General features: G+C 39.3%; 1 protein-coding gene across 1 annotated transcript; it reads right to left on the reverse strand.

Moving 5' to 3' along the window:
• Nucleotides 1-124: 124 nt before the first annotated feature.
• On the reverse strand, nt 125-25,189 carry LOC115221343 (GATOR complex protein WDR24-like). The gene is made up of 13 exons (XM_036510751.1): nt 25,180-25,189; nt 23,099-23,205; nt 22,728-22,853; nt 21,655-21,786; nt 15,516-15,714; nt 14,533-14,757; nt 13,009-13,097; nt 11,581-11,697; nt 10,034-10,157; nt 8,394-8,447; nt 5,808-5,974; nt 3,367-3,624; nt 125-381 (listed from the first exon to the last, which is right to left on the reverse strand). The coding sequence occupies exons 2-13, from the start codon at nt 23,192-23,194 to the stop codon at nt 271-273; spliced, it is 1,698 nt and encodes a 565-aa protein (XP_036366644.1). The 5' UTR covers nt 23,195-23,205; nt 25,180-25,189; the 3' UTR covers nt 125-270.
• Between the last annotated feature and the right edge of the window lie 590 nt (nt 25,190-25,779).

A 25,779-nucleotide genomic window follows, 5' to 3' on the forward strand; every position in this document is an offset into this window, starting at 1 on the left:
GAAAGTGCAAGCCCTCTAACTGAAAAATTGTGGGTTTGTATAAAGGATACACACACACACAGAAAGACATTTTGCCATTTATATATATAGAGATAATGATGATGATGATGATGATGGTGATAATGGTAATGATGATAGTGATAGATAATCAACTGATTAAAATAGAGCTAATCAGAGTTAATCACAAACAAATTATATTTTCATTGACGATGTATTTATGCTGAACAGAAAACTTTTTAAAATAACCCATGCAAAACATTAAAAGAAACTTTACATACCAATATAGCTTAGGAACCAACTTGTCCGCACTTTCAGATCAATTTCTGGCTGGATGCGATCCCCCAGGACAATCAACATAGAAACGGTTGACTGAATGTCTTCCTTGAATAAGAGATATTATACCAATGTTTTATACAACTGTTAACTTTAAGAAACAAATTTCTATATTTTCTGTCTTAGAATGAATAAAAATGTTTTAACAAAGCCTTGCATTTACATATCACTTCTTATTACAACTCAACACCTTTGTAACAACTTAAATATAGAGTTTGGAAATTGTTTGTCAACCAAGTAGCATTACAGCTGTAGTAAAGTTTGAACATACAGTCAGCATTTTAGCACCTTAAATCATTACACTTCATGAGGTGGCAGAAACGTTAGCATGCCAGGCGAATTGCTTAGCAGTATTTCTTCTGCTGTTATGTTCTGAGTTCAAATTTCACCGGGGTCGATAAATTAAGTACCAGTTACGCACTGGATCGATATAATTGACTTAATCCGTTTGTCTGTCTTTGCTTGACCCCTCTGTGTTTAGCCCCTTGTGGGTAGTAAAAGAACAAGCATATAAGAAAAAACAGTCATGTAAGAGAGCTTAAGAAGACCATGATGTTTGATAAAATCATCCTAAAAATTTATTCTCAATTCATTTTGGGACTGAGAGTACATATTACCAATCAAAGGAACCTCTACTGTGAAACCAGTTAAGATTCTTGACTTGTATCCTGTCGCTGACAGGATCTTGTCTTTTGTTCACAGCCAAGCCAAAACAACGAACAAGTCTATAGAGCTCTCAAACTAGATACTATAAGTAGCATAATTCATGAAAGGGGGAATTGGTAGCACAATAGAACTGGGGGGAATAGTTTATTGGCATGTACTGATAAATTCAATTCATCCAGTGAAAAAGTCACCTACAACAGACTGGAGTCATATCCAGTGGAAGATTGACCTTACATTCACCTAATAATACATAACCTGAAGATAGGCTCTAGCACTCTGCCTACTTCATCATCAATTTAAGGTCCACATTTCCATGCTTGCATGGGTCAGACGGAATTTGTTGAAGCAGGTTTTTTTATGTTTGGCTGCTCTTTTGTCACCAACCTTTACTCATTTCCAAGCAGTGTAATATTTCTCTTTGGACAGACATGTTTTTATTGAAGATTGGAAATGAATGACACCACCTGTGTGCCAGTGACACTCATTTACAACCATCACATAATGTTACAACAAGGAGGTACAAAATACATATACACACATATACACAGGCATCTTTCAGTTTCCATGTACCAAATCCACTCACAAGGCTTTGGATGGTCCAAGACCACAATGGAAGGCACTTGTCCAAGGTGTCACACAGTGGGAATAAACCCAAACCCATGTGATTAGGAAGCAAACTTTTTGACCAAACAGTTATGGCGATACTTATTTGTGTGTGATCCAGAAAAGGATTACATTTTAAAAATTGCAGGATTCATCATTACAAAGAGACTATAACTTCGTGCAATAAATGTGGATTGAAATAATTACAATTAACAGACTTTGGGATATGGCAAATGCTACAAAGCAATTTTGCAAATAAAAATTTTTCTAAACATTAATTTTGTTGCATCTGTAATTGCTTAACAAATGTTTGACATTCCTGTCTAAAATTTGGATTTTGCTACAGGTACAGTAATCCCTTGACTATCGCAGGTGTTACATTCCAAAAACCCCTGCGATAGGTGAAAAATCCTTGAAGTAGAAACAGTACTGTACTGTATATTGTTATAAATTATTTTTATAATTTGCATATATATTTGTTTTATTTTTATATATTTAAGCTTTTATAAACTCTCTCCACACTCTTAGGAGTACCTGTGTCTTTTATTTAGACGTGAAAATGCTTATTTTACCACAGAAGTAATTAAAATCTAAAAAGATATAAAAACCTATTGGCCACAGAAACCCATGATATACTAAGGAGTCCACAATATAAATTTACATATATTAGCCAGAAAAATCTGCGATGTACTGAGGGCGCAATAGGTGAGTGATTACTGTATTGCACTGTGTTTTGGGTAACCCCAAGCCCCAGTTTTGGTAAGGTAGAAATATGTACTGAAATGTCCAACTGGGTAATTTCAAATAGGCTTGCATCCATTCAAATCTCTTTGCAAGACACTTAATTCAACATGTTTCAGTTTTCTTAAAAGCATGAAATAGTTGCTTCTCAGGGTATTTGTAAGAGAGCAGAGCTCTACTCTGAGGGGAGATTTACCTCTCTTCCACTTAACACCATATAAATCCTTGCAGTTGTGAGAAGATTAACTACTAACTATAGGCGTAGGAGTGGCTGTGTGATAAGTAGCTTGCTTACCAACCACATGGTTCCTGGTTCAGTTCCACTGCATGGCACCTTGGGTAAGTGTCTTCTACTATAGCCTAGGGCTGACCAAAGCTTTGTGAGTGGATTTGGTAGACGGAAACAGAAAGAAGCCCGTTGTATATATGTATGTATATGTTTGTGTGTCTGTGTTTGTCCCCCCAACATTGCTTGACAACCGATACTGGTGTATTTACGTCCCCGTAACTTAGTGGTTCGGCAAAAGAGACCGATAGAATAAGTACTGGGCTTACAAAGAATAAGTCCTGGGACCGATTTGCTCGACTAAAGGCGGTGCTCCAGCATGGCCACAGTCAAATGACTGAAACAAGTAAAAAAGTAAAAGAGTAATAAGTGAGGAATGTCAGAGATCAAGTTCTCGGTAGATTGAGATTTCATTAAGCGATATTTGTGATCACTGAGAGAAAGAAGGACTCAAGGGAATTATTAACGACAGCTTCAATCATCTTTAGTAAGTTTGGATCCCAAACATCGTTGACATGTTAGGGATCCAAAGGGCCAGTGTAATTTTAGCTTAGTGGGAGGTTGTAGGATGCAAAAGAGACCGATAGAATAAGTACTAGGCTTACAAAGAATAAGTCCTGGGGTCGATTTGCTCGACTAAAGGTGGTGCTCCAGCATGGCCGCAGTCAAATGACTGAAACAAGAGTAAAAGAGAGTAACTGTATATAAGCTATAAAGTATTATGATTACTGACTTACTTCAGCATAAGCAACAAGCATATCCGTAACCAGGGAGCTATAGTCCCACTGTGGTATAATGGGGAGTTTCACATTGATGTTGAGATCGTTCACTGCGGCGCCATTACTGATTGTTTCTTTATGGTTATGACTTGTAGCTTGAAATGAATTGTCATCACTGTCGCTTGCGGGTGAATAGTGAGGAGGAGGCACTGGTGGCACATTGCTAAAGTCAAGCTCATGACGAGGTTGGAAGGGTTCTACTGGAAGAGACCAATTCTGTTGGAAAAAAAAAATTATACTGGATGTAAGGAAGATGAATTTTAAAATATCTAACTAATGTCTTAACCCTTTTGTTACCAATCTGGCCAAAACCAGCTCTGGCTCTGTAGTACAAATGTCTTGTTTTCATAAGTTTTGCATTAAAATATACCACCAAACCTTAGTCGCAATTTATGTTCCTAACACTTGTTTAATGATAACTAAGTTATTTTACTAAATTCTTTGTTATATTTAAAATAATTGAAAGAAACACAGAGCATCTCAAAATAAATATAGTAACGAAAGGGTTAATACAAATTCTTTTGATGAATTTTTAACAACTAAGACACATAAAATATTCTTCTAAAATCATTCATAATCATCTTTATCATACAATTGTTGTTGCCAGAGCGGCTAACTGGCTTCCGTGCCGGTGGCATGTAGGAGGCACCATTAGAGCGAGATCGTTACCAGCATCGCCTTACTGGCACCTGTGCCATTGGCATGTGTACAAAGATTTGAACGAGGTCGTTGCCAGTACCGCCTGACTGGCCCCCGTACCGGTGGCACGTAAAAGCACCCACTACATGCTCGGAGTGGTTGGCATTAGGAAGGGCATCCAGCTGTAGAAACTCTGTCAGATCAGATTGAAGCCTGGTGCAGCCATCTGGTTCACCACACCTCAGTCAAATCGTCCAACCCATGCTAGCATGGAAAGCGGACGTTAAACGATGATGATGATGAATGATCTGAAAGCAAATGAACTGAAGGAAACATGACCAAATGCTGTAAATCACTCATAAGTATAAGATGTGCTCTCAATACAGTTTACTTATGGCCCTTTATTTAGATATTTCTATATTACACTAGCAGTATCGCCCGGCGTTGCTCGGGTTTGTAAGGGAAATAACTATATAAGAATTTTTAGAGAGTTACTTCCCTTATATAATAGCAAAAAAATGCATTAAAAATGGGAAAAAATTATGGTAAATGTTTTTTTAAATCGTAGACTCATCGTAGACGCGCGCTAATACCCAGAAGGGCTCGATATGAATCACGACTACAAGATACCCGCTTTTGGTTAACCTGCACCGCAAAATGTGGGAGTAGTTTGGAATCTAAATCGTAGGAGACAGACACTCACACAACTTCACTTTTATATATAAAGATTACGTGTCTGAACTACTGATGTCATTGTTGTGTTTGAAAGTTGATCAAACTGAATTTGTACAGGATATTTTAACACTAATTTCTGGTTGAGGGGTTGACTTCTCCAAAGAAGCATTCAATGTAGTAGCATAGTAATAGTAAGGGTGCATTTGATGCTGTGTAGTGTTGTTGTTTAACCCTGGGTTAGCTTTGACTGAGTAGACCTATAACCAACACCATTCAGCAGTGTCTGTTCTGCCTTTTTTATGTGTCATATTCAAAGTATCCTTCTGTTTTTTAAGATAGAAGGGTGAACTTCAAGGAAGATTTGGCTGCCATTTCTGGCATGTTGAGCACCCCTAACAGTCTGTACATATATTGAGTGTGATGTAGTAGATGCAAGTATAGAGTAATTGTAGTAATGTAGATTTGATGGTTTTATTAGCATTAAGTAATTCTTGTGGATGGATTCCATCCTCCACTCCCAAGTGACTAAAAGTGGACTGACCCATTGCTATAAAATACTGTGAGTAATTGGAGTAAGCAGTCCATTTCGAGCCATTGATTGAGAGAGTTGAGTCTCGTTTAATAATAATCGTATTGCGTCATGTAAATATTTCTTTCCCCTGCTTTGTTATATATCCAACATCAGGATATAAAAGTAATTAAGGAACATCTTATAGCAAGCTTAACCCATGAGAGGATCTGTACTCAGAAAAGGAGGCTAACAAAATATTTTTCAGTTAAATACTGTTCCCATAAGTTAAAAACTATTAAATCTATAACTGTAAGACCAAACTCCTTTCTATGATGAAAGAAACTAAAGATTATTCATGTATTTGACACAACGATCTTGACAAAGATGTTTTCTATGAAGTTGAAAATATCTCTCCAAATGAAAACCAAAGAAAGCGTTAAAGAAAAAGAAGAGTAATGAGAGGAGTGATTTATATTTAAAGAGTGCAAAGTAAAGGTAAAAGAAATCTTATAAAAGCAGAAGCTTTTGTTAAAACAAAAGTTTTACTGAAAATGCCATCAAAGTTAATACAAACATATCTATCATGAAGTACACTGTCAGCATCTTCTCGGTCATAAGAGAAATCTGTGTCTCCTTCACCAAAGAAAAAGTCTCCTTCGCCAAAGAAAAAGTCTCCTGTCTGACTGGCTAAACCAGTTTCTTGAACTTCATTTTCTAGGTCAGATTCTTCTTCACTGCATCCTGTAGAAAAAAAATAATCTCTATATATAAAACTGAGGATGTGTGTGTGTGTGTGTGTGTGCGTGTGTGTGTGTGTGTGTGTGTGTGTGTGTGTGTGAGTTTGTGTAAACCCGCAGAACTTCTGAAGTTTGCAACTGATTTTCTCTAAACTGGGGACATACACTACTTATGCTCCAGAGATGGTTTTAGACTCTTAAAATTTGTCATATAATGTGTAATGGGGCCCCTGGGGGCAGAAAACTCCCTTTCCTGGGGTACATACAACTGCCTGCATGGTCCATGCATTGCTTCTGTTCAAACTGGAAAAAAACAATAACTGAAATGATATAAGTAGGTTGTATTAAATGGATGAACCAATGTAAACTTCAAACAGAATTGTCTAAGTGGTAGCAATAATAGCCTGTTCCCGTAATACCATAGGTAGCGATTTGTTGGAATAAAAACCATTTGAAATGCACAATGTTTATTATGAAAAATGTGCTAAAATATGTTAAATCCTGAGCAACTATTCAACTATTTTATTTTAGCTTCAATATCAGTCTTTCTTCTAAACCTAGACAAAGCTCATACAAATATTCTTCAACTATTGATTACAAACCAAAATATCACATGTACATTAACCTACTAAATTATGGTGTCTAAGACCTAACCATGTTAGAGATCGTGTCCTTAATGAGACCTTGAGTACCCAAATGCTGCATGCAGAACTGCATTTGTTTGGGAGCTGAGTTGTCCTCACAATGGTCACACGCTGTTTACACAAAGCAGTGCATGGTTGAGCCATGACTACTGATTCTCAACCATGTCGGCAACCCAACCCCGTTTGTTAGAGACCGTGTCCTTAATGTGATCTTGCATACCTCGATGCTGCATGCAGAATCGTTTCCATTTGGGAGCTGAGTTGTGTTCACAATGGTCACATGCTGTTTACACAAAGGAGTGCACAGCTGAGCCACAAATATTGATTCCAAACTGATATATCGCATGACAGTGTTGTTTCCAAGCACTTCCTTGCCAATCACCCCCACCGCCTTACCATGTCATTTCTTTCATGCGATGCTGTTGAGAGTGCCCACAGACTACATCACCTAGATGTAGTTCCTATGTCTGCTGATTGTTCAGTTTGGTTGTGGCTGTGCTGACAGCTGCAAAGGAGAGTATATCCACTGAGAGCATTTTGGTGCATTCAAAAATCACATACCACCCATCAACTTTTCCATGACAAGGTTAGGGCTTGGAATCTTTTGTATGGATGCATGACAGGTCACTTAGTTGAATGAGCCCTTCATTTAATCCACAAATGTTTTATCGTCAGCGCTGCACTTCCCCATATCACATGTTTCAACTTAACTGTACCATATATACAAAGTATGCCATTTAAATCTCAAGCAATGCCGGGTATGTCTGCTAATTTGATATAAATTATCACTATCATCATTAATTTTAAATTATCTTTTCAATAGGAGTATGGATTATGGGCTGTACATCATGGCAGTAAGATGCAGTTTGTTTTAATTTTGGAATTGCTAACTTAAGGGAATTTAGGAGAAATTCTAACTGAATTCCACATTAATCATGTAGTAGATACATCTCTCTCTTTTCAGAAATGAATATCCAGTGTTAAGAACATCTCAGTTGTAGGTACAAGTGTGGGTAGTACCTACCACCCACATATGTAATTATGGACAAACAGTGGAAACTAGTAAAAGAAAGAATAAATGGATACATACACCATATTTTATGCTTTTCAGTTTTAATACATCTTAAGATAACTAGGGTACTCTTTACTCTTTTACTCATTTCAGTTATTTGACTGTGGCCATGCTGGAGCACCGCCTTTAGTCGAGCAAATCGACCCCAGGACTTATTCTTTGTAAGCCTAGTACTTATTCTATCGGTCTCTTATGCCGAACCGCTAAGTTATGGGGACGTAAACACACCACCATCGGTTGTCAAGCGATGTTGGGGTACACACACAGACACACAAACATATGCACACACACACACACACACACACACACACATATATATATATATATATATATATATATATATATATATACACACATATATATGACGGGCTTCTTTCATTTTCCGTCTACCAAATCCACTCACAAGGCTTTGGTCGGCCCGAGGCTATAGTAGAAGACACTTGTCCAAGGTGCCATGCAGTGGGACTGAACCCGGAACCATGTGGTTCGTAAGCAAGCTACTTACTACACAGCCAATCCTACGCCTACATACATCATATTTTATGTTTTAATACATCTTAAGATAACTAGAGTACATACATCATATGCAATCTTTTTCACTGGTAACATATCCCAAGATACCTAGACATATGGAATATTTCAGTAATGTTAGAATATTCGGATTCATCACAATATGAAGCCAGATTCATAAATAATAAACAACGTACCTGAGGTGTTTTCTCCACAACTTTTCTTGGGAGTTGCATCAGCAATTTTCCCAACTGTAAAATATACAAAACAGACATTTGAATGAGAGGGGAGTGGAGTATGTATGTATTTTAACCAAAACTTTCTGTCTAATTCTTGCAAACTGGGGACAATTTTCAGACAGGTTCAATTATCGAAAGTATTTAACCTTTCTTTAAAGACTACTTCATACAAAATGTAATGAAGTATCTATTTTTTAAACTAAGGCAAGTGAAACAATGTAAACTAATCTCAGAATGCAATAAAATATCAATAACAAAGTAGGAAACTGTGGCTTAACGAGCCAGGCATGAGGTACACATTTGAAATAGTGAGAAACTTTAAAAACGTCAGGGAAAATTCCTGATTGATGTAGCCATTTGCCATAAAATTCTTCATGCTTACACACACACACTACACATCAGAAATAGCCAACTTAGAAAAGCTGGAGGGAGACCAAAACAACTAAGGAGAAAAATGAAAAGGTCAAAGATATATATATATATATATATATAAAGCTGAAGTTGCCTGTGTATGGCAGGTTTGGTAGCCTTCAACTAACACTATCTCCTCCGAGACCCTGCGGCGCAAGTTGACCAAAATTGAGAGTATGATAGAAGAAGGCTTGCTCTTCATTCCGTAGAAGAAAAAATTCAAATCGGACCATGTTAATATCAAAAATTATTTACATCAAAAAGGTGCTTTTTTTCTCTGAAAATCCCTATTTTTTATGATTTTTTGACTGCTGTGTCACCATTTTCTGGTGTATTTCAACCAGAAAAATGTTCACTTAAAGAGAATGACAAGCTACATAATGCAAAATTTTTACTTTTCAAAAATTCCAATTCTAAAGGGTCAAAACAAACCCGAGCAATGCAGAGCGATACTGCTATATATATATATATATATAGAGAGAGAGAGAAAGAGCAAGAAAATGTACATAACATATATCATATGATAAATATATAACAATGATGTAGGAAGTTCTTTTTCAAATGAATGGTATTAGTTTGTCACTTTTAGAGACACTGTATTTTCATACTCTCTTAGAAGATATTTATACTCCTTTTCTGCTGAGAGGACAGCTGAGACTGTGTGATTTCCATGTCTTTCACAAAGTTACCAGCGAAGGATAGATTGTATGATGCTTTTGCATGACCTGTGATGCTGCCTGGCAATGAGATGTGGGTACTGAATGTTGAGGATGTTCAAAGGCTGCTGGATGTGTAATGTTAGTGTGCATGGATAAAATGTTATAAAATAAATGAGCTGAGAGAGAAGGTGGGTGTATGAGGGATCAAAGGTAGGATGTAAGAGATGACTGCTGGTATGGATAAATGATGTGTATGGATGATAAAAAAAAGATACCAGGAGCTCGATGATGAAGGAAACTGGGGGAGAGAAAGACCAAACAGGATGGATGCAGGAATAGTGATGGCTGATGTTTGGAGGCTGAATCTCACAAAAGAGAAGACAAAGGAATGCAACAAATGCTGGCATGCTATGTTGGAAAAGACCCACCTAACCCATGCAAGCATGGAAAAGCGAATATGATAGTGATGAAAGACAATGTAAACAAGTTAACCATTAGCCGTTTAGAAAGAATTTAATGAGTACTTACTCTTCTCCATATCAGGTTTATCACTAAGGTCAGAATATCCTGGACTGGAGTGGTATGGTGGAGTCAGGTTACTTGGAGAAGTACATGAATAAAATCCCTTTAAAATCATCCAAGTAAGGTACACCTGCAGAAGACCAACTAAGTCAATGTCACTATTAGCACCTTTATAATTTACAAGTAGACGAATATTAATATAGCACAGAAATATTGACATATCATACATTTATATGTGTCGCCATGATAGATTGTTAGCCACTACACACATTTTTTTCTCTCCTTGTTTTTTCTGTGTCCCTTTCTGTAGAAGAGCAAAGGCTTGAAATGTAAAAGACTTTTTCAATTCCTGAGCGTTATACTAGTACATCTGTTCGTTTTGTACACCACCTGTCTTCGTCTTTTGTTTTTTTTCATGAACTCTCCCCACACATTTATATATATGGGTATGATATAGACAGGTAGCTTCTGCTATAGGCCCACCCCTCAGGCAGATCAAAGCCTTGTGAATGGATTTGGAAGATGGAAACTGAAAAAAAGCACATTGCGTGTGTTTGCATACATCAGCACTTGCTTTTGCAAATGTTCTGACACTCAAGTGTTGCTCTTGTCACTTCTGTCAATAATACATCGGCTTACTTGATGCCTTCAAAACCATGAGGAATAAGAGATTCTTTATTTGAAAAACAAGTAGTAATTAGCTTCAGGAAGGGCAAGCATCCAGCTGTAAAAAATGCCTATTATTTGTCTAACCCATGCTTGTTAGGAAAAATGGGGGCAAAACAAACACACAGAAGACATTAACATGATTTAGACACATGCTATAAATAAGGGCAGGGATTATCTTTTACAAACATGATCTAAGCTAAGGTACTGATTATCTATGCAAAGAGCACCATATGAGTGTAATTGTTTGACAGAGCGGCTAAGCAGCTTCCGTGCCGGTGTCACATAAAAGGCACCATTCGAGCGTGATCGTTACCAGCGTTGCCTTTCTGGCACTTGTGCCCGTGCTAGTAGGGTGCCAAGAGCACCATCCGAGCGTGATCATTGCCAGAGCAGCCAACTGGCTTCCGCGCTGGTGGTACGTAAAAGGGCATCATTCAAGTGTGATCGTTACCAGTGTCACCTTACTGGCACCTGTGCTGGTGGCATGTGTAAAAAGATTCGAGCAAGGTCTTTGCCAGTACCGCCTGACTGGCCCCTGTGCTGGTGGCACGTAAAAAGCACCCACTACACTCATGGAGTGGTTGGCGTTAGGAAGGGCATCCAGCTGTAGAAACTCTGCCAGATCAAGATTGGAGCCTGGTGCAGCCATCTAGTTCGCCAGACCTCAGTCAAAATTGTCCAACCCATGCTAGCATGGAAAGCGGACGTTAAACGATGATGATGTACACATGGTACGACAATGGATAAAGATTATTTGTTTTCTGTGTATAGTGTACATACAGGGATAGGGTTAGCAATTTCATAGAAATAATAAAAAGAACGATGTTGAACAATTCTCACCAACCAACAACTACAAAATAATATTTTCAAAATTAGAAATTTACCTGTTTTCTATTTAGTCTTTGAGCAACAGAAGCATTATGGTCACAGATTTCTTCAAAAGATTTACCATTAAGTTTGTACATATTAGCAGTATTAATAAACCAGTCCATAGAAAAATCCTGAAAAGAATATGGGTAAACTTAATTAGTAATATTAATGAGTTAAAGTATAATTACATAATTACAAGAAAGGCAGAAAGTTAATGCTAAATTTTGTTCATTAACTGGGAATGGTAAGTCGTAGATGATAATTCTGAACTAGAGATAAAATGAAAGTGAGAAAAGGTGAGATAATAATACTAATAATAAACTTATTGTATACAATGTTCAGCTGCACTTAATTTAGTAAATAATAGAAATAAACCAAAAACTAGTCAATCATAAAGAATAATAATTCTTTCTGCTATAGGTACAAGCCCTGAAATTTTGGGCTAATTGATTACATCAGGTTTATCACTAATGGCAGATAATGCTCAAATGGGGTCTTATTTTACTAACCCTGAAAGGATGAAAGGCAAAGGTAATTTAAATTCAGGAAGATTTGGAAGAAATGTCACTAGGCATTTTGACTGTGCTAAAATTGTGTCAGCTCACTGCCTTAATAATGGTTTAAAATTTTGGCATACGGTCAGTAATTTCAGAGAAGGGACAAATTGATTACATCAACCCAAGTGTTCAACTAAAACTTATTTAACTGACCCCAAAGAGATGAAAAACAAAACTAACGCTGGTAGAATTTGAACTCAGAATGCTTAGTGGCATTTTGTCCAGTGTGCTAACAATTCTGCCAGCTCACTGCCTTAATTCTCTTATAAAACCAATAATAATAGTTGTGGCCATTATCATTTTAACATCCACTTTTCCAAGCTTGCATGGGTCAGATGGAATTTATTGAGGCAGATTTTCTATGGCTAAGGTGTCCTTCTTGTCACCAACACTTACTTGCTTCCAAGCAAGATAATATTTCCCCATGTTGAGACACTTGTATGATGGCGATGCTCATGCACAACCATCACATAGTGACATGACAAGGGTACACACATACATACACACACATACTTATATATATATTCTGTTGTGTCTGGGGAGAGTCGTTTTCTTTTTGTGCCTTATAATATAACACACTCACCGGTAAATTTTTTCTTTTTTTTTTCCCCTAAAATATAAAGAATTTTGCAAACCAAATCCAAAAATGAAATATATATATTATGACAGGCTTCTTTCAGTTTCCATCAACCAATTCCACTTACATGGCTTTGGTCAATGCAGAACTATAGTAGAAGACACTTGCACAAGTGCTATGCAGTGGGACTGAACCCAAAACCATATGGTTGGAAACTAGTCTCTCAATTACTCAGCCATACCTGCACTTAAAGCAACAGCTATGTAATTGTGTCAGAAATGAGCAAACAACATGGTAAGAGTACTTACTGGGGAAGAATCAGATAGAAATAAATAAAGGTTGCTCTTGGCCCACATGTAATGCTCAGAACTTGGTGAAGAGGTAGAAGCTTCATCAGCTGAAACAAAGTAAAAATACCTACATTAAATATTGAAATAACAGCAACAATTTAATCTTCATTAAGCTCTGGAAAACTGAGATGGTTGAGTGCATCATCGTTATAGTGGAGCTTCCATAAATATATTATATATGTATCAATATATATATATCATCATCATCTAACGTCTGTCTTCCATGCTGGCATGGGTTGGACGTTTTGACAGGAGCCAACCAGATAGAAGACTACACCAGGCTATTGTGTCTGCTTTGGCAGGGTTTTTATGGCTGGGTGGCCTTCCTAACACCAACCACACTGTAGAGTGGACTGAATGCTTTTGTTTGTTCCTTCTCGAGCCATGCCTGGCTCATAAGGGCCGGCTTCCCGGTCTCCGTGGCGTATAGGTTCCCCACCTGGATGGGACGCCAGTCCGTTGCAGGTGAGCTGCAAGATGCAGGAGGAAAGAGTGAGAGAAAGTTGTGGCGAAAGAGTCAGCAGAAGTTCGCCATTACCTTCTGCCAGAGCCACGTGGAGCTTAGGTGTTTCGCTCATAAACACACACATCGTCCAGTCTGAGATTCGAACCCACGATCCCTCGACCGCGAGTCTGCTGTTCTAACCACTAGGCCATGTACCTCCACACACACTGAGTGCTTTTACATGGCACCAGCACACGTGAGGTCAGTTTCGGCATAGTTTTTATAGCTGGATGCCCTTCCAAATGCCAACCATTTCACAGTGTGAACTGGATGCCTTTTACATAGCACCAGCACAACCTGCAAGACAAGGAATTTTGAGAGGGGACAGGGCAATAGAGGAGGTGATCTTGGGTCAGATGATGAAAGATTAGAGTGTGACCAAGAGACAGCGATGTAGAAACAGGTGTCTTGTTATAGAGGAGGTATATGGTTACCCAGCCAAGAGAAAGAGAGTGATAACAAGAAAGAGGAGAGAAACAGGTGTGCTCTTTGTCACCCTCTAACCTATCATTCTTACACGAGTTCCCCTCCTCAAATGTCCCTGCCCCTCTCATAATTCCTTGTCTTGTGAGTTACTTGGTGACCCTGCCAGTATTGGTACCTTGTAAAAAGCATCCAGCTGTAAAACTCACGCCACAACTAACCTTGCCTGTGCTAGTGCCACATAAAAAGCACCAAGTCCAGTCTGCAGAGTGGTTGGTGTTAGGATTCTCTTTTTATAAGAATCGTTAACTAATAAACAATTAACTGATAAACAATTTCACCAGTGATAACTTTAGCTATAATTCATTGTGGATTGATAAAAACACTATCAATAACTTAATATGGCTGTTAGATTCTTATCTACAAAACTGATTTTATGGTTTGTTACAATGGATCTCTGCTCTACATCAGTTTGATAATTACTCGTTTTCGACTAAACAAAAATGGAGACACCTATCTCAGGAAACTTAAGCAAGAACTAACGGAATACTTACAGTAGAACTGTTTGGTAGGTTTGTGTATTTCTGAGATTTGATCTCGATATGGTTTCAACAACTGTTCACTCACAGCCTGAGCTACATCACCGTTTTTACTTATATTCACTCCAACACGATTAATGTGATCAAGTGGGTGTTGAGCCTCTTTAAAAATATTTTGGCACAAATAGCCATCACGACCACAGCTGAGGAGGATGTTGGGACTGTTTCTCCACTGAATACCTGAAATCAAATGACGACAATAGTAAGTTCAATATTCATAATAAAACTATTAAAAAAATACATTTGTGAGCAACTGTATTTTTATACACAGTTTTATACAAAATGTCTGAAAGTTTTTTGTTTTTTTTTAATCTATTTTTAAGATATAACTTTAAAATTACACTGTTCTTAAATTTCTTTATTAGAAATACATACACGAAGAGAATACCCTCCATCAGGCATTTGCCATATTCTGAATGCCTTACTTCCCTGGGCATGGATACATTGAAACTCCGACGTCTGGCAGTTGACTTGGCAGACACCCATAAAATTATTAACCATCTTACCAACAATAACTCTGAGCACCTTTTCAAACTCCACCTGTCTAACACCCGTGGACATGTTTACAAAGTCAGAAAACAGCACAGCTCCCATGACTTTCGGAAACATTTTTTCACGCTAAGAGTTGCTGAAGCATGGAACAAACTGCCGGCATCAGTTGTTAGTTGTCGGGGCACTGCATCCTTCAAAACTTCCATGCTTCCTGAGATTCGCCAACAATACTACACCTGATTTTCTCCCCTCCATACACACGCAAGCATGTATCTGACTCATACACTGTTCGCTTTCCAGACATTTGTACATTACTGCATATGCTTTATATGCACTTTTGACAAGTTGTGGTGCACCTGAGCACTGTATACAATAATTTCATTTTTAAATACATTATTTAAAAAAACGAAATGAAAATAATAGTGAAAATGTATTGATCTACATACCAGAAGCCACATCTTTGTGTCTGTTAAAGGCAGCCAGGGGAATGTATGGTCGACGAATATCCCAAATATTGACAGCAAAATCCACAAGGAGGGAACTGCTAGCTATAAGATATTTGTAGTCAGGTCGCCACTTACACCTAGCTACTGAGGCCATGGTATGTACAATATGAACGACTTTCTTTGTAGGCATATCCCACACCTGATTTGGAAAACAAACACATAAACATATATGATACAAAAAATATCTCATAAAACAAATTTAAAAACATTTATCAAAAGACGTTCTTTCCTTATCATCAAAAAGGTTGCATGGATATCTGTAACTCAAATACATCTCAACACCACATTCATAGCCACAACTTTTATCTTTGAGCTATCTGGTCTAATTTTTTGAACGACAATTATATAATGAAATGTTTAAAGATGTTCACTACAGCAACAATACTTACTGTATAATATATTCTGCAAATGGGTTCAGAATGTTCTCTCTATAATAGATATATTCTCTATATAGTAACAATTCTAACTTTATGTCATAATATTTGGCTCCAGGTTGCTCTCAAGATAAGGAATAACAAATGGTTCATATTGCCACTGAACAAAACAACTATGTGTACTGAAGTAACATAAATGAGACTGAGTTTTGGTGACTTTTAATACAATTGAGAGGTAGACTTTTAAAACACTACTAGCACTATGACCCGGCGCTGCCAGATCATAGTGCTAGTGCATGCATATACAGCTGCATGCGTGCGCACATACACGCGAGTACTGTCCAAATCTCCAACCAATCACATACAGCTAGCTGGCATTCAATTGGCGTATCAAGTTTCAGGTATTCTGATTGGGTCTTGGATAGAAAATTCACAAAAAAGTCACTTCTATTGATTTTTTAATGGCTTTGTGGGGTGACTGGGGAAATGTAAAGATGTGCACGACCACCCTTGGACGGTTTTGAATGACCACAGAAAGTGCAAGCCCCCTAACTGAAAAATTGTGGATTTGTATAAAGGAGGTGTGGAAACAAGGATTAGAATCGAAGGGCCTTAGAATCAACCTAGCCAAAACCAAAGTCCTAATAAGTAGGAAGGTAGATAAATCACAAACGCCTTCAGGTAGATGGCCCTGCTCGATCTGTAAAAAAGGTGTAGGTAGAAACTCTATAAGATGCACCAAGTGTAAGCTATGGACACATAAGAGGTGCAGCAATGTCAAAGGAAGGCTAACTAGGAAAATAGTTTTTGTCTGTGGCAAATGCTCAGGAGCAATAAACACTGGAAATGTGCAGAGACCAACTTCTGCCACGTTCCAGGGAGACAAACTAGAAGTAGTTGATAGCTTCCGCTACCTAGGAGACCAAGTCAGTAGCGGGGGTGGGTGTGCTGAAAGTGTAACTGCTAGAGTAAGAATAGCCTGGGCAAAGTTTAGAGAGCTCTTACCCCTGCTGGTGACAAAAGGCCTCTCGCTCAGAGTAAAAGGCAGACTGTATGATGCATGTGTACGTACAGCCATGCTACATGGTAGTGAAACATGGGCCGTGACTGCTGAGGATATGCATAAGCTCGCAAGAAATGAAGCCAGTATGCTCCGATGGATGTGTAATGTCAGTGTTCATAATCGTCAGAGTGTAAGTTCCTTGAGAGAAAAGTTGAACCTAAGAAGCGTCAGTTGTGGTGTGCAAGAGAGACGGCTGCGCTGGTATGGTCATGTGACGAGAAAGGCTGAAGATAGTTGTGTGCAAAAGTGCTACACCCTAGCAGTTGAGGGAACCTGTGGAAGAGGTAGACCCAGGAAAACCTGGGACGAGGTGGTGAAGCACGACCTTCGAACTTTAGGTCTCACTAAGGAAATGTCTAGAGACCGATACCTATGGAAGTATGCTGTGCGTGAGAAGACCCGGCAAGACTAGTCAGGCCATAACCCGTGGCCCCTACCTGGGACGTAGTCAGTCCACCTGTGCATACCTTCCTTCTTGTGACACTTATGAAGACCTGTTGAGGCAAGTGAAAATCAAATCAAAACAAATCAAAATAGATGAACATCAATGGAATTGTATCTTTGTGGTACCAGTGCCGGTGGCACACAAGAAAACCACCCGAACGTGGCCGTAGCCAGTACCGCATCGACTGGCCTCTGTGCTGTGGGCACAACAAACACCATCCGATCGTGGCCGTTTGCCAGCCTCATCTGGCACCTGTGTCGGTGGCACATAAAAACACCATCCGAAGACCCGGAGACGTAGTCAGTCCACCTGTGCATACCTCCCTCTTATGACACTTGTGAAGACCTGTTGAGGCAAGTGTGTGACACTTGTGAAGACCTGTTGAGGCAGAGGCAAGTGTGTGACACTTTGTGAAGACCTGTTGAGGCAGAGGCAAGTGTGTGACACTTGTGGAGACCTGTTGAGGCAAGTGTGTGACACGCGTGACACTTGTGAAGACCTGTTGAGGCAAGTGTGTGACACTTGTGAAGATCTGTTGAGGCAAGTGAAAATCAAAATCAAACCAAATCAAAATAGATGAACATCAATGGAATTTGTATCTTTGTGGTACCAGTACCGGTGGCACACAAGAAAACCATCCGAACGTGGCCGTAGCCAGTACCGCATCGACTGGCCTCCGTGCTGTGGGCACAACAAACACCATCCGATCGTGGCCGTTCGCCAGCCTCATCTGGCACCTGTGTCGGTGGCACATAAAAACACCATCCGAAGACCCGGCGACGTAGTCAGTCCACCTGTGCATACCTTCCTTCTTATGACACTTGTGAAGACCTGGTGAGGCAAGTGTGTGACACTTGTGAAGACCTGTTGAGGCAGAGGCAAGTGTGTGACACTTGTGAAGACCTGTTGAGGCAGAGGCAAGTGTATGACACTTGTGAAGACCTGTTGAGGCAAGTGAAAATCAAACCAAATCAAAATAGATGAACATCAATGGAATTTGTATCTTTGTGGTACCAGTACCGGTGGCACACAAGAAAACCATCCGAACGTGGCCGTAGCCAGTACCGCATCGACTGGCCTCTGTGATGTGGGCACATAACAAACACCATCCGATCGTGGTGGCCCCTACCTGGGACGTAGTCAGTCCACCTGTGCATACCTTCCTTCTTGTGACACTTGTGAAGACCTGTTGAGGCAAGTGAAAATCAACAAATCAAAAAATCAAAACAAATCAAAATAGATGAACATCAATGGAATCTGTATCTCTGTGGTACCAGTGCCGGTGGCACACAAGAAAACCATCCGAACGTGGCTGTAGCCAGTACCGCATCGACTGGCCTCCGTGCTGTGGGCACATAACAAACGCCATCCGATCGTGGCCGTTCGCCAGCCTCATCTGGCACCTGTCCGAAGACCCGGCAAGACTAGTCAGGCCATAGCCCGTGGCCCTTTCCTGGGACGTAGTCAGTCCACCTGTGCATACCTTCCTTCTTATGACACTTGTGAAGACCTGTTGAGGCAAGTGCTAATCAAATCAAATGACACTTGTGAAGGCCTGTTGAGGCAAGTGATAATAATAATAATAATAATAATAATAATCATAATCAAATCAAATCAAAACAAATCAAAATAGATGAACATCAATGGAATCTGTATCTCTGTGGTACCAGTGCCGGTGGCACACAAGAAAACCATCCGAACGTGGCTGTAGCCAGTACCGCATCGACTGGCCTCCGTGCTGTGGGCACATAACAAACGCCATCCGATCGTGGCCGTTCGCCAGCCTCATCTGGCACCTGTCCGAAGACCCGGCAAGACTAGTCAGGCCATAGCCCGTGGCCCTTTCCTGGGACGTAGTCAGTCCACCTGTGCATACCTTCCTTCTTATGACACTTGTGAAGACCTGTTGAGGCAAGTGCTAATCAAATCAAATGACACTTGTGAAGGCCTGTTGAGGCAAGTGATAATAATAATAATAATAATAATAATAATCATAATCAAATCAAATCAAAACAAATCAAAATAGATGAACATCAATGGAATTTGTATCTTTGTGGTACCAATGCCGGTGGCACACAAGAAAACCATCCGAACGTGGCAGTAGCCAGTACCACATCGACTGGCCTCCGTGCTGTGGGCACGTAACAAACACCATCCGATCGTGGCCGTTCGCCAGCCTCATCTGGCACCTGTGTTAGTGGCACATAAAAACACCATCCAAAGACCCGGCAAGACTAGTCAGGCCATAACCCGTGGCCCCTACCTGGGACGTAGTCAGTCCACCTTCTTATGACACTTGTGAAGACCTGTTGAGGCAAGTATGTGACACTTGTGAAGACCTGTTGAGGCAAGTGTGTGACAGTTATGAAGACCTGTTGAGGCAAGTGAAAATCAAACCAAATCAAAATAGATGAACATCAATGGAATTTGTATCTTTGTGGTACCAGTGCCGGTGGCACACAAGAAAACCATCCGAACGTGGCCGTAGCCAGTACCGCATCGACTGGCCTCCGTGCTGTAGGCATGTAACAAGCACCATCCGATCGTGGCCGTTCGCCAGCCTCATCTGGCACTTGTGTCGGTGGCACATAAAAACACCATCCGAGCGTGGCCGTCTGCCAGCCTCGTCTGGCACCTGTGTCGGTGGCACATAAAAAACACCATCCGAGCGTGGCCGTTCGCCAGCCTCGTCTGGCACCTGTGTCGGTGGCACATAAAATCACCCACTACACTCTCGGAGTGGTTGGCGTTAGGAAGGGCATCCAGCTGTAGAAACACTGCCAGATCTGACTGGCCTGGTGCAGCCTTCGGGCTCCCCAGACTCCAGTTGAACCGTCCAACCCATGCTAGCATGGAAAGCGGACGTTAAATGAGGATGATGATGATGATGATACACACACAGACAGACATTTTGCCGTTTATATATATAGAGATATACAAGGGATGACAACAGTGTAGAATCTCTCTCATTCCAAGGCCTTCAATACAATTTCTTTTGTGATGCAGTGATGTTACTTGAATAATATATATTTACCTGGTGCTGACATACATCACCAGGTAAATGCATGCAGGTAGAATATCTAATTATCTTGCTACAAGAGAAAACATCACTGAAGAAGTTAACCAAAAGTACTCTGAGATTTTAAGTGGTGAAGTTTTTCAGGTCAATAAATAATCTGCTCAGAAAGTGAAAAATAAAAGCAATATTTGATACATGAAATCAAGGCAGAGAAAAGTCGACCTGAATACTGAACCAACTAACATTTACTTACAAGTTGTTATTTACCTTGAATTGGGTCTTCAACTGAAGATCAATATGTCCAACTTCAAATTGCCATGCTGCTCACCATGACTCTGGCTCCGGGAATTTTCATCAGTGAGGTTAACTCCTCTTTAAACACATTACTGAAAGGCCATTAACTTGTACAGGTTCCCCCATCCTTTGACAGGATGGAAAACTAACTATGAAGTGCCAGAACTCCATATTAATTTTCAAGTAGTTAAAGTGACTTAATGAACCACCAGTTCCATCAACTGGAAATAATTCACTAATTGCATTGAACGTTAACTGAAGAGGGTCTTCTGTGCAGACTGCCTTGTAGTTTCACCAAATGAAGATCATATCATCATCATCATCGTTTAACGTCCATTTTCCATGCTAGCATGGGTTGGACGGTTCAACCAGGGTCTGGAAAGCCAGAAGGCTGCACCAGGCTCCAGTCTGAACTGGCAGTGTTTCTACAGTTGGATGCCCTTCCTAACGCCAACCACTCTGTGAGTGTAGTGAGTGCTTTTAACATGCCAGGGGAGGCTGGCAACAGCCATGATCAGTTGATGCTTTTCACGTGCCACCGGCACAGAAGCCAGTCAAGGCAGGGCTGGCATCAGCCACGTTTGGATGGTGCTTTTTACATGCCACTGGCACAGGTATCACATCTACAATTTCCATTTGATTTTTTGATGTTGATGTACCTGACTCGTCAAATGAAATTCTGAAGATCAATATGCCCAACTTCATATCTACCATACTACTCCCCATAACTTCACTATGACTGGCTCTGGGATTTTTCATCATTGAGGTTAACCCCCTCTTTATACACACTACTGAAAGCCCATCGACTCATACAAGTTCCTCCACTCTTTGACAGGAAGAAAAACTAACATTTAAAGCATACACTATCAGACAACTTTACTTACTCTTATAGCTCTATCTCTTCCACCGGTGGCAAGCCAGTTTTTGTCCATAGGGTTCCAGTCCAGTGTGAACACTGGTCCTGTATGAGCTATTATCTCTCTATCAGGACGATCTGGACGTCGAATATCCCATTCCTATTTGTTTGAAAGAAAAAAGAAAAACTGTAACGCTTCTGTTACCAAATTTCTGCTGAAATATTGAAATACATTGTCTTTGCTTCATTTAAGTTTGAAAATAATAGAGAATTTATAGTAAGACAACTTTGTCACGATTAGGCTGGAGTTTGGAATATAAATTAACATAATCTTTTGATGGACACTTTTAACGTAGTTCACTTCAAAACAAGAAATTCGTATCATAGGACAAGAGGCTGATCTCAGTGAGGTTGGTAACAAAAATGTTACTTAGCAACAGATCCAGTAGTCAGGAATTAAAGATCAAAATTTAGTGAAGTTTAGAAATGGACAAGAATGTCAACTGAAGATAATTGCAGACAATTGAATGAAATGCTGTCAATATAAGACGACAGACATCAAAGATAAACAGCCAGCAAACAAATCACCATCATCATCATCCTCATCGTTTAACGTCCGCTTTCCATGCTAGCATGCGTTGGACGTATGACTGAGGGCTGGCGAACCAGATGGCTGCACCAGGCTCCAGTCTTGATCTGGTAGAGTTTCTACAGCTGGATGCCCTTCCTAACGCCAACCACTCCGAGAGTGTAGTAGGTGCTTTTACGTGCCACCGGCACAGGGGCCAGTCACGCTAGAATTGGCAATGACCACACTCAAATCTCAGTATAAATAACTCGTTTTAAAAATACAATATTGTTATCATTGCCATCGCCACCATCATCATCATTTAGCATCTATTTTCTATGCTGGTACAGAGTGAATGGTTTGACAGAATCGGATGAGTTGGTGGGTGGGAGCATTGTGCTGCTTCAAGCATGATTTCTATGGACTATAATAGACTAATTAGTAACTTATTCTATTGGAAAAGTAAATTTCTCAACTGCTTGCAATAATCAAGAATCAAAGCAAAGTGTAATAAACAAAAAACTTTTAATGACCTGAACAATGCCATTTTCCAATCCGGCAGCAAAGCGGAAATATCCCGAACTATGTGGACAAAACTGAACATCACGAACACTTTCTTTGGCTGAAAATGTTTTGCTCACATCTTTCCGTCTGATGTCCTATAAAGATAATAAAAGTCCTTGATATAGATAAAGCAGAAATATATAATCAGAGATGAAATTCAGTTGAATGAAGGAAAAGGGTTCTGAAATAATTATTGCATTAAGAAGGCTTCTAAAATAAATATAAAAAATTACTGAATTTACATGGATGTAATTTTATAATCAATTATCATATTACATGCATTTTCAATGGCGTGTGAAATGATTCAGATAAACAGGTGAAGAAGCGGTAATGGCCTTACGAATATTTTCATATCTCCATCTTGAGAACCACTGAGGAGAAGGGCAGGTTCTTTGTTATGAAATGTAACTCTGTGGACAGTTCTTTTATGTGACATATAAACATGATCTGTAAGGAGAAAGATTAATCGTGGTGAATGTATACAACATAAAACTCTTTTGAAAATATTAATGTATTTTATTAAAAGAATAAATAGAAATTTATTTGTTACTAGCAGTATCGCCCGGCGTTGCTTGGGTTTGTTTCGACCCTTTAGAATTGGAATTTTTGAAAAGCAAAAATTTTGCATTGTATAGCTTGTCATTCTCTTTAAGTGAACATTTTTCTGGTTGAATTACACCAAAAAATGGCGACACAGCAGTAAAAAAATCGCAAAAAATAGGGATTTTCATAGAAAAAAAGCACCTTTGTGATGTACATAATTTTTGGTGTTAACATGGTCCGATTTGATTTTTTTCTTCTACGGAATGAAGAGCAAGCCTTCTATTATACTCTCAATTTTGGTCAACTTGCGCCGCAAGTTCTCGGGGGAGATAGTGTTACTTGAAGGCTACCAAACCTGCCATACACAGACAACTTCAGCTTTATATATAGATTAATTAATAATAAAATTAACCCTTTTGTTACCACATTTCTTTTGAAACACGCTACCTTTGTTTTAATCAATTTTAAAAACAATGAACAATTTAGTGAAACAACTTGGCCATGTTAGGCTGGTGTTTGGAACAGAAATTAACAAGAAATGTTGATGGAAGGTTTTAATTTAAATCATTTTAAAAATATTGTATCACAGGAACAGGAGTGGTCTAAGGCAGGTTGGCATTAAAAGAGTTAACCAGGTGAGAAACATTTGTAAGGAAGAGAGAGAAACAAGAGTAGCAGATAAGAAAATTCAATCAATTGTGGTGAATACAATGTAGTTTTAATAAACATTCTAAAAAGTTTGGTTTCTTCCATTTTCGGTCTCTCTTCTATAATGGTGTTGTCATTAAGTTATCCTAATTCTCCTTCATAAGTATCTCATTGTTTTAGTTATCAAATAAAATGTATTTGGTTTTATGATGTCTGTTTCAGTATTAAATGTTTGGTATAAAGTACATTTTTCTTCCACTAAACACTCATTTTCTGTCAATCCCACTCTCGTATGCTCTAAATATATTTTGAAATACTCTAAGTCTGTAGTTTCAACAACGTGAATTTTAAACAGTAAATACTGTGGAGGCGCAATGGCTCAGTGGTTAGGGCAGCGGACTCGCGGTTTCGATTCCCAGACCGGGCGTTGTGTGTGTTTATTGAGCGAAAACACCTAAAGCTCTACGAGGCTCCGGCAGGGGGTGGTGGTGACCCCTGTTGTACTCTTTCGCCACAACTTTCTCTCACTCTTTCTTCCTGTTTCTTGAGTAACGCTGCGATGGACTGGCGTCCTGTCCAGCTGGGCGGGGGGAACATATACGTCACAGAAACCAGGAAACCGGGCCCATGAGCCTGGCTAGGCTTGAAAAGGGTGCATAAATAAATAAAACAAATACTGTAGCAGTTAAGTTAAAGTGACATGGAGAAGACAATAAAGTATATCTCTCTCTATATAAACGGCAGTTTGTGTGTCTGTTAGGTTGTACCCTCACCCTGACCACTGCTTTCAACCGATTCTGATGAAACTTGACACACACATAGCCAAATGTCATAATTCAAAACTAACGCAGCAAAAATTTTGAAAAGTTCCCCCAGTTCTGAAAAAAATCGAGAAATTCGACATGGGGTCGAGAATCAGAAACACAAACCACAGACTGTCTAGGGGACGCAACTCGACCCTTTTTAACTCTCAAAAAAAATTTACCATCATTTTTTTTCCATTTTTTTGCTATTTTTGGGCTGTAACTCTCTAAAAATGCTTTATTGTTTTTTTCCTTACAAACCCGAGCAACGCCGGGCGATACTGCTAGTAAAGAGATAAAAATCTGATTGATGTTGTTTCCAACTGATTTTTACTGCATGAAATATTTTTAGTGATGCTTTAGTCTTGAGATTATTAACTTTTGTTAGAAAGTAAGATAAGAAAATAAGGAAAAAGTCAACACTTACAGAGCTTAGAAGGGGACTGTAAATCCCAAACTACAACAGAATTATTGGTTGCCACGGAAGCAATCTTGTTTTCTGAGAAAAGAGAATATATTGATCAATTCTTGTATTACTAAGCAACATAGGCTGGGAAAAACCTAATGTTTATTTCTTTACTACCCACAAGGGGCTAAACACAGAGGGGACAAACAAGGACAGACAAACGGATTAAGTCGATTATATCGACCCCAGTGCATAACTGGTACTTAATTTATCGACCCCGAAAGGATGAAAGGCAAAGTCGACCTCGGCGGAATTTGAACTCAGAACGTAACAGCAGACGAAATACGGCTACGCATTCCGCCCAGTGTGCTAATGTTTCTGCCAGCTCACCGCCTTAAGAATATTCTTATACAGTTCAACTATTTTCTGTTAGTTTCTATTAATTACAAGCATACACCATCAAAAATTGCAGCTGTTTTAATTCCTTTATAGTTATAGGATTTCAACTGAATTTGTTTCATTTTGTTAAATATTTGAAACACTTGTTTTTAGAGGTTAAAATAAGAAACAAAAGGCCAGAACAGAACTGGTTTATTGCTGTAGGGGAGCTATGATTACAAA

The sequence above is a fragment of the Octopus sinensis genome, linkage group LG18 (genome assembly GCF_006345805.1).
Source record: "Octopus sinensis linkage group LG18, ASM634580v1, whole genome shotgun sequence".
Lineage (NCBI taxonomy): Eukaryota > Metazoa > Mollusca > Cephalopoda > Octopoda > Octopodidae > Octopus > Octopus sinensis.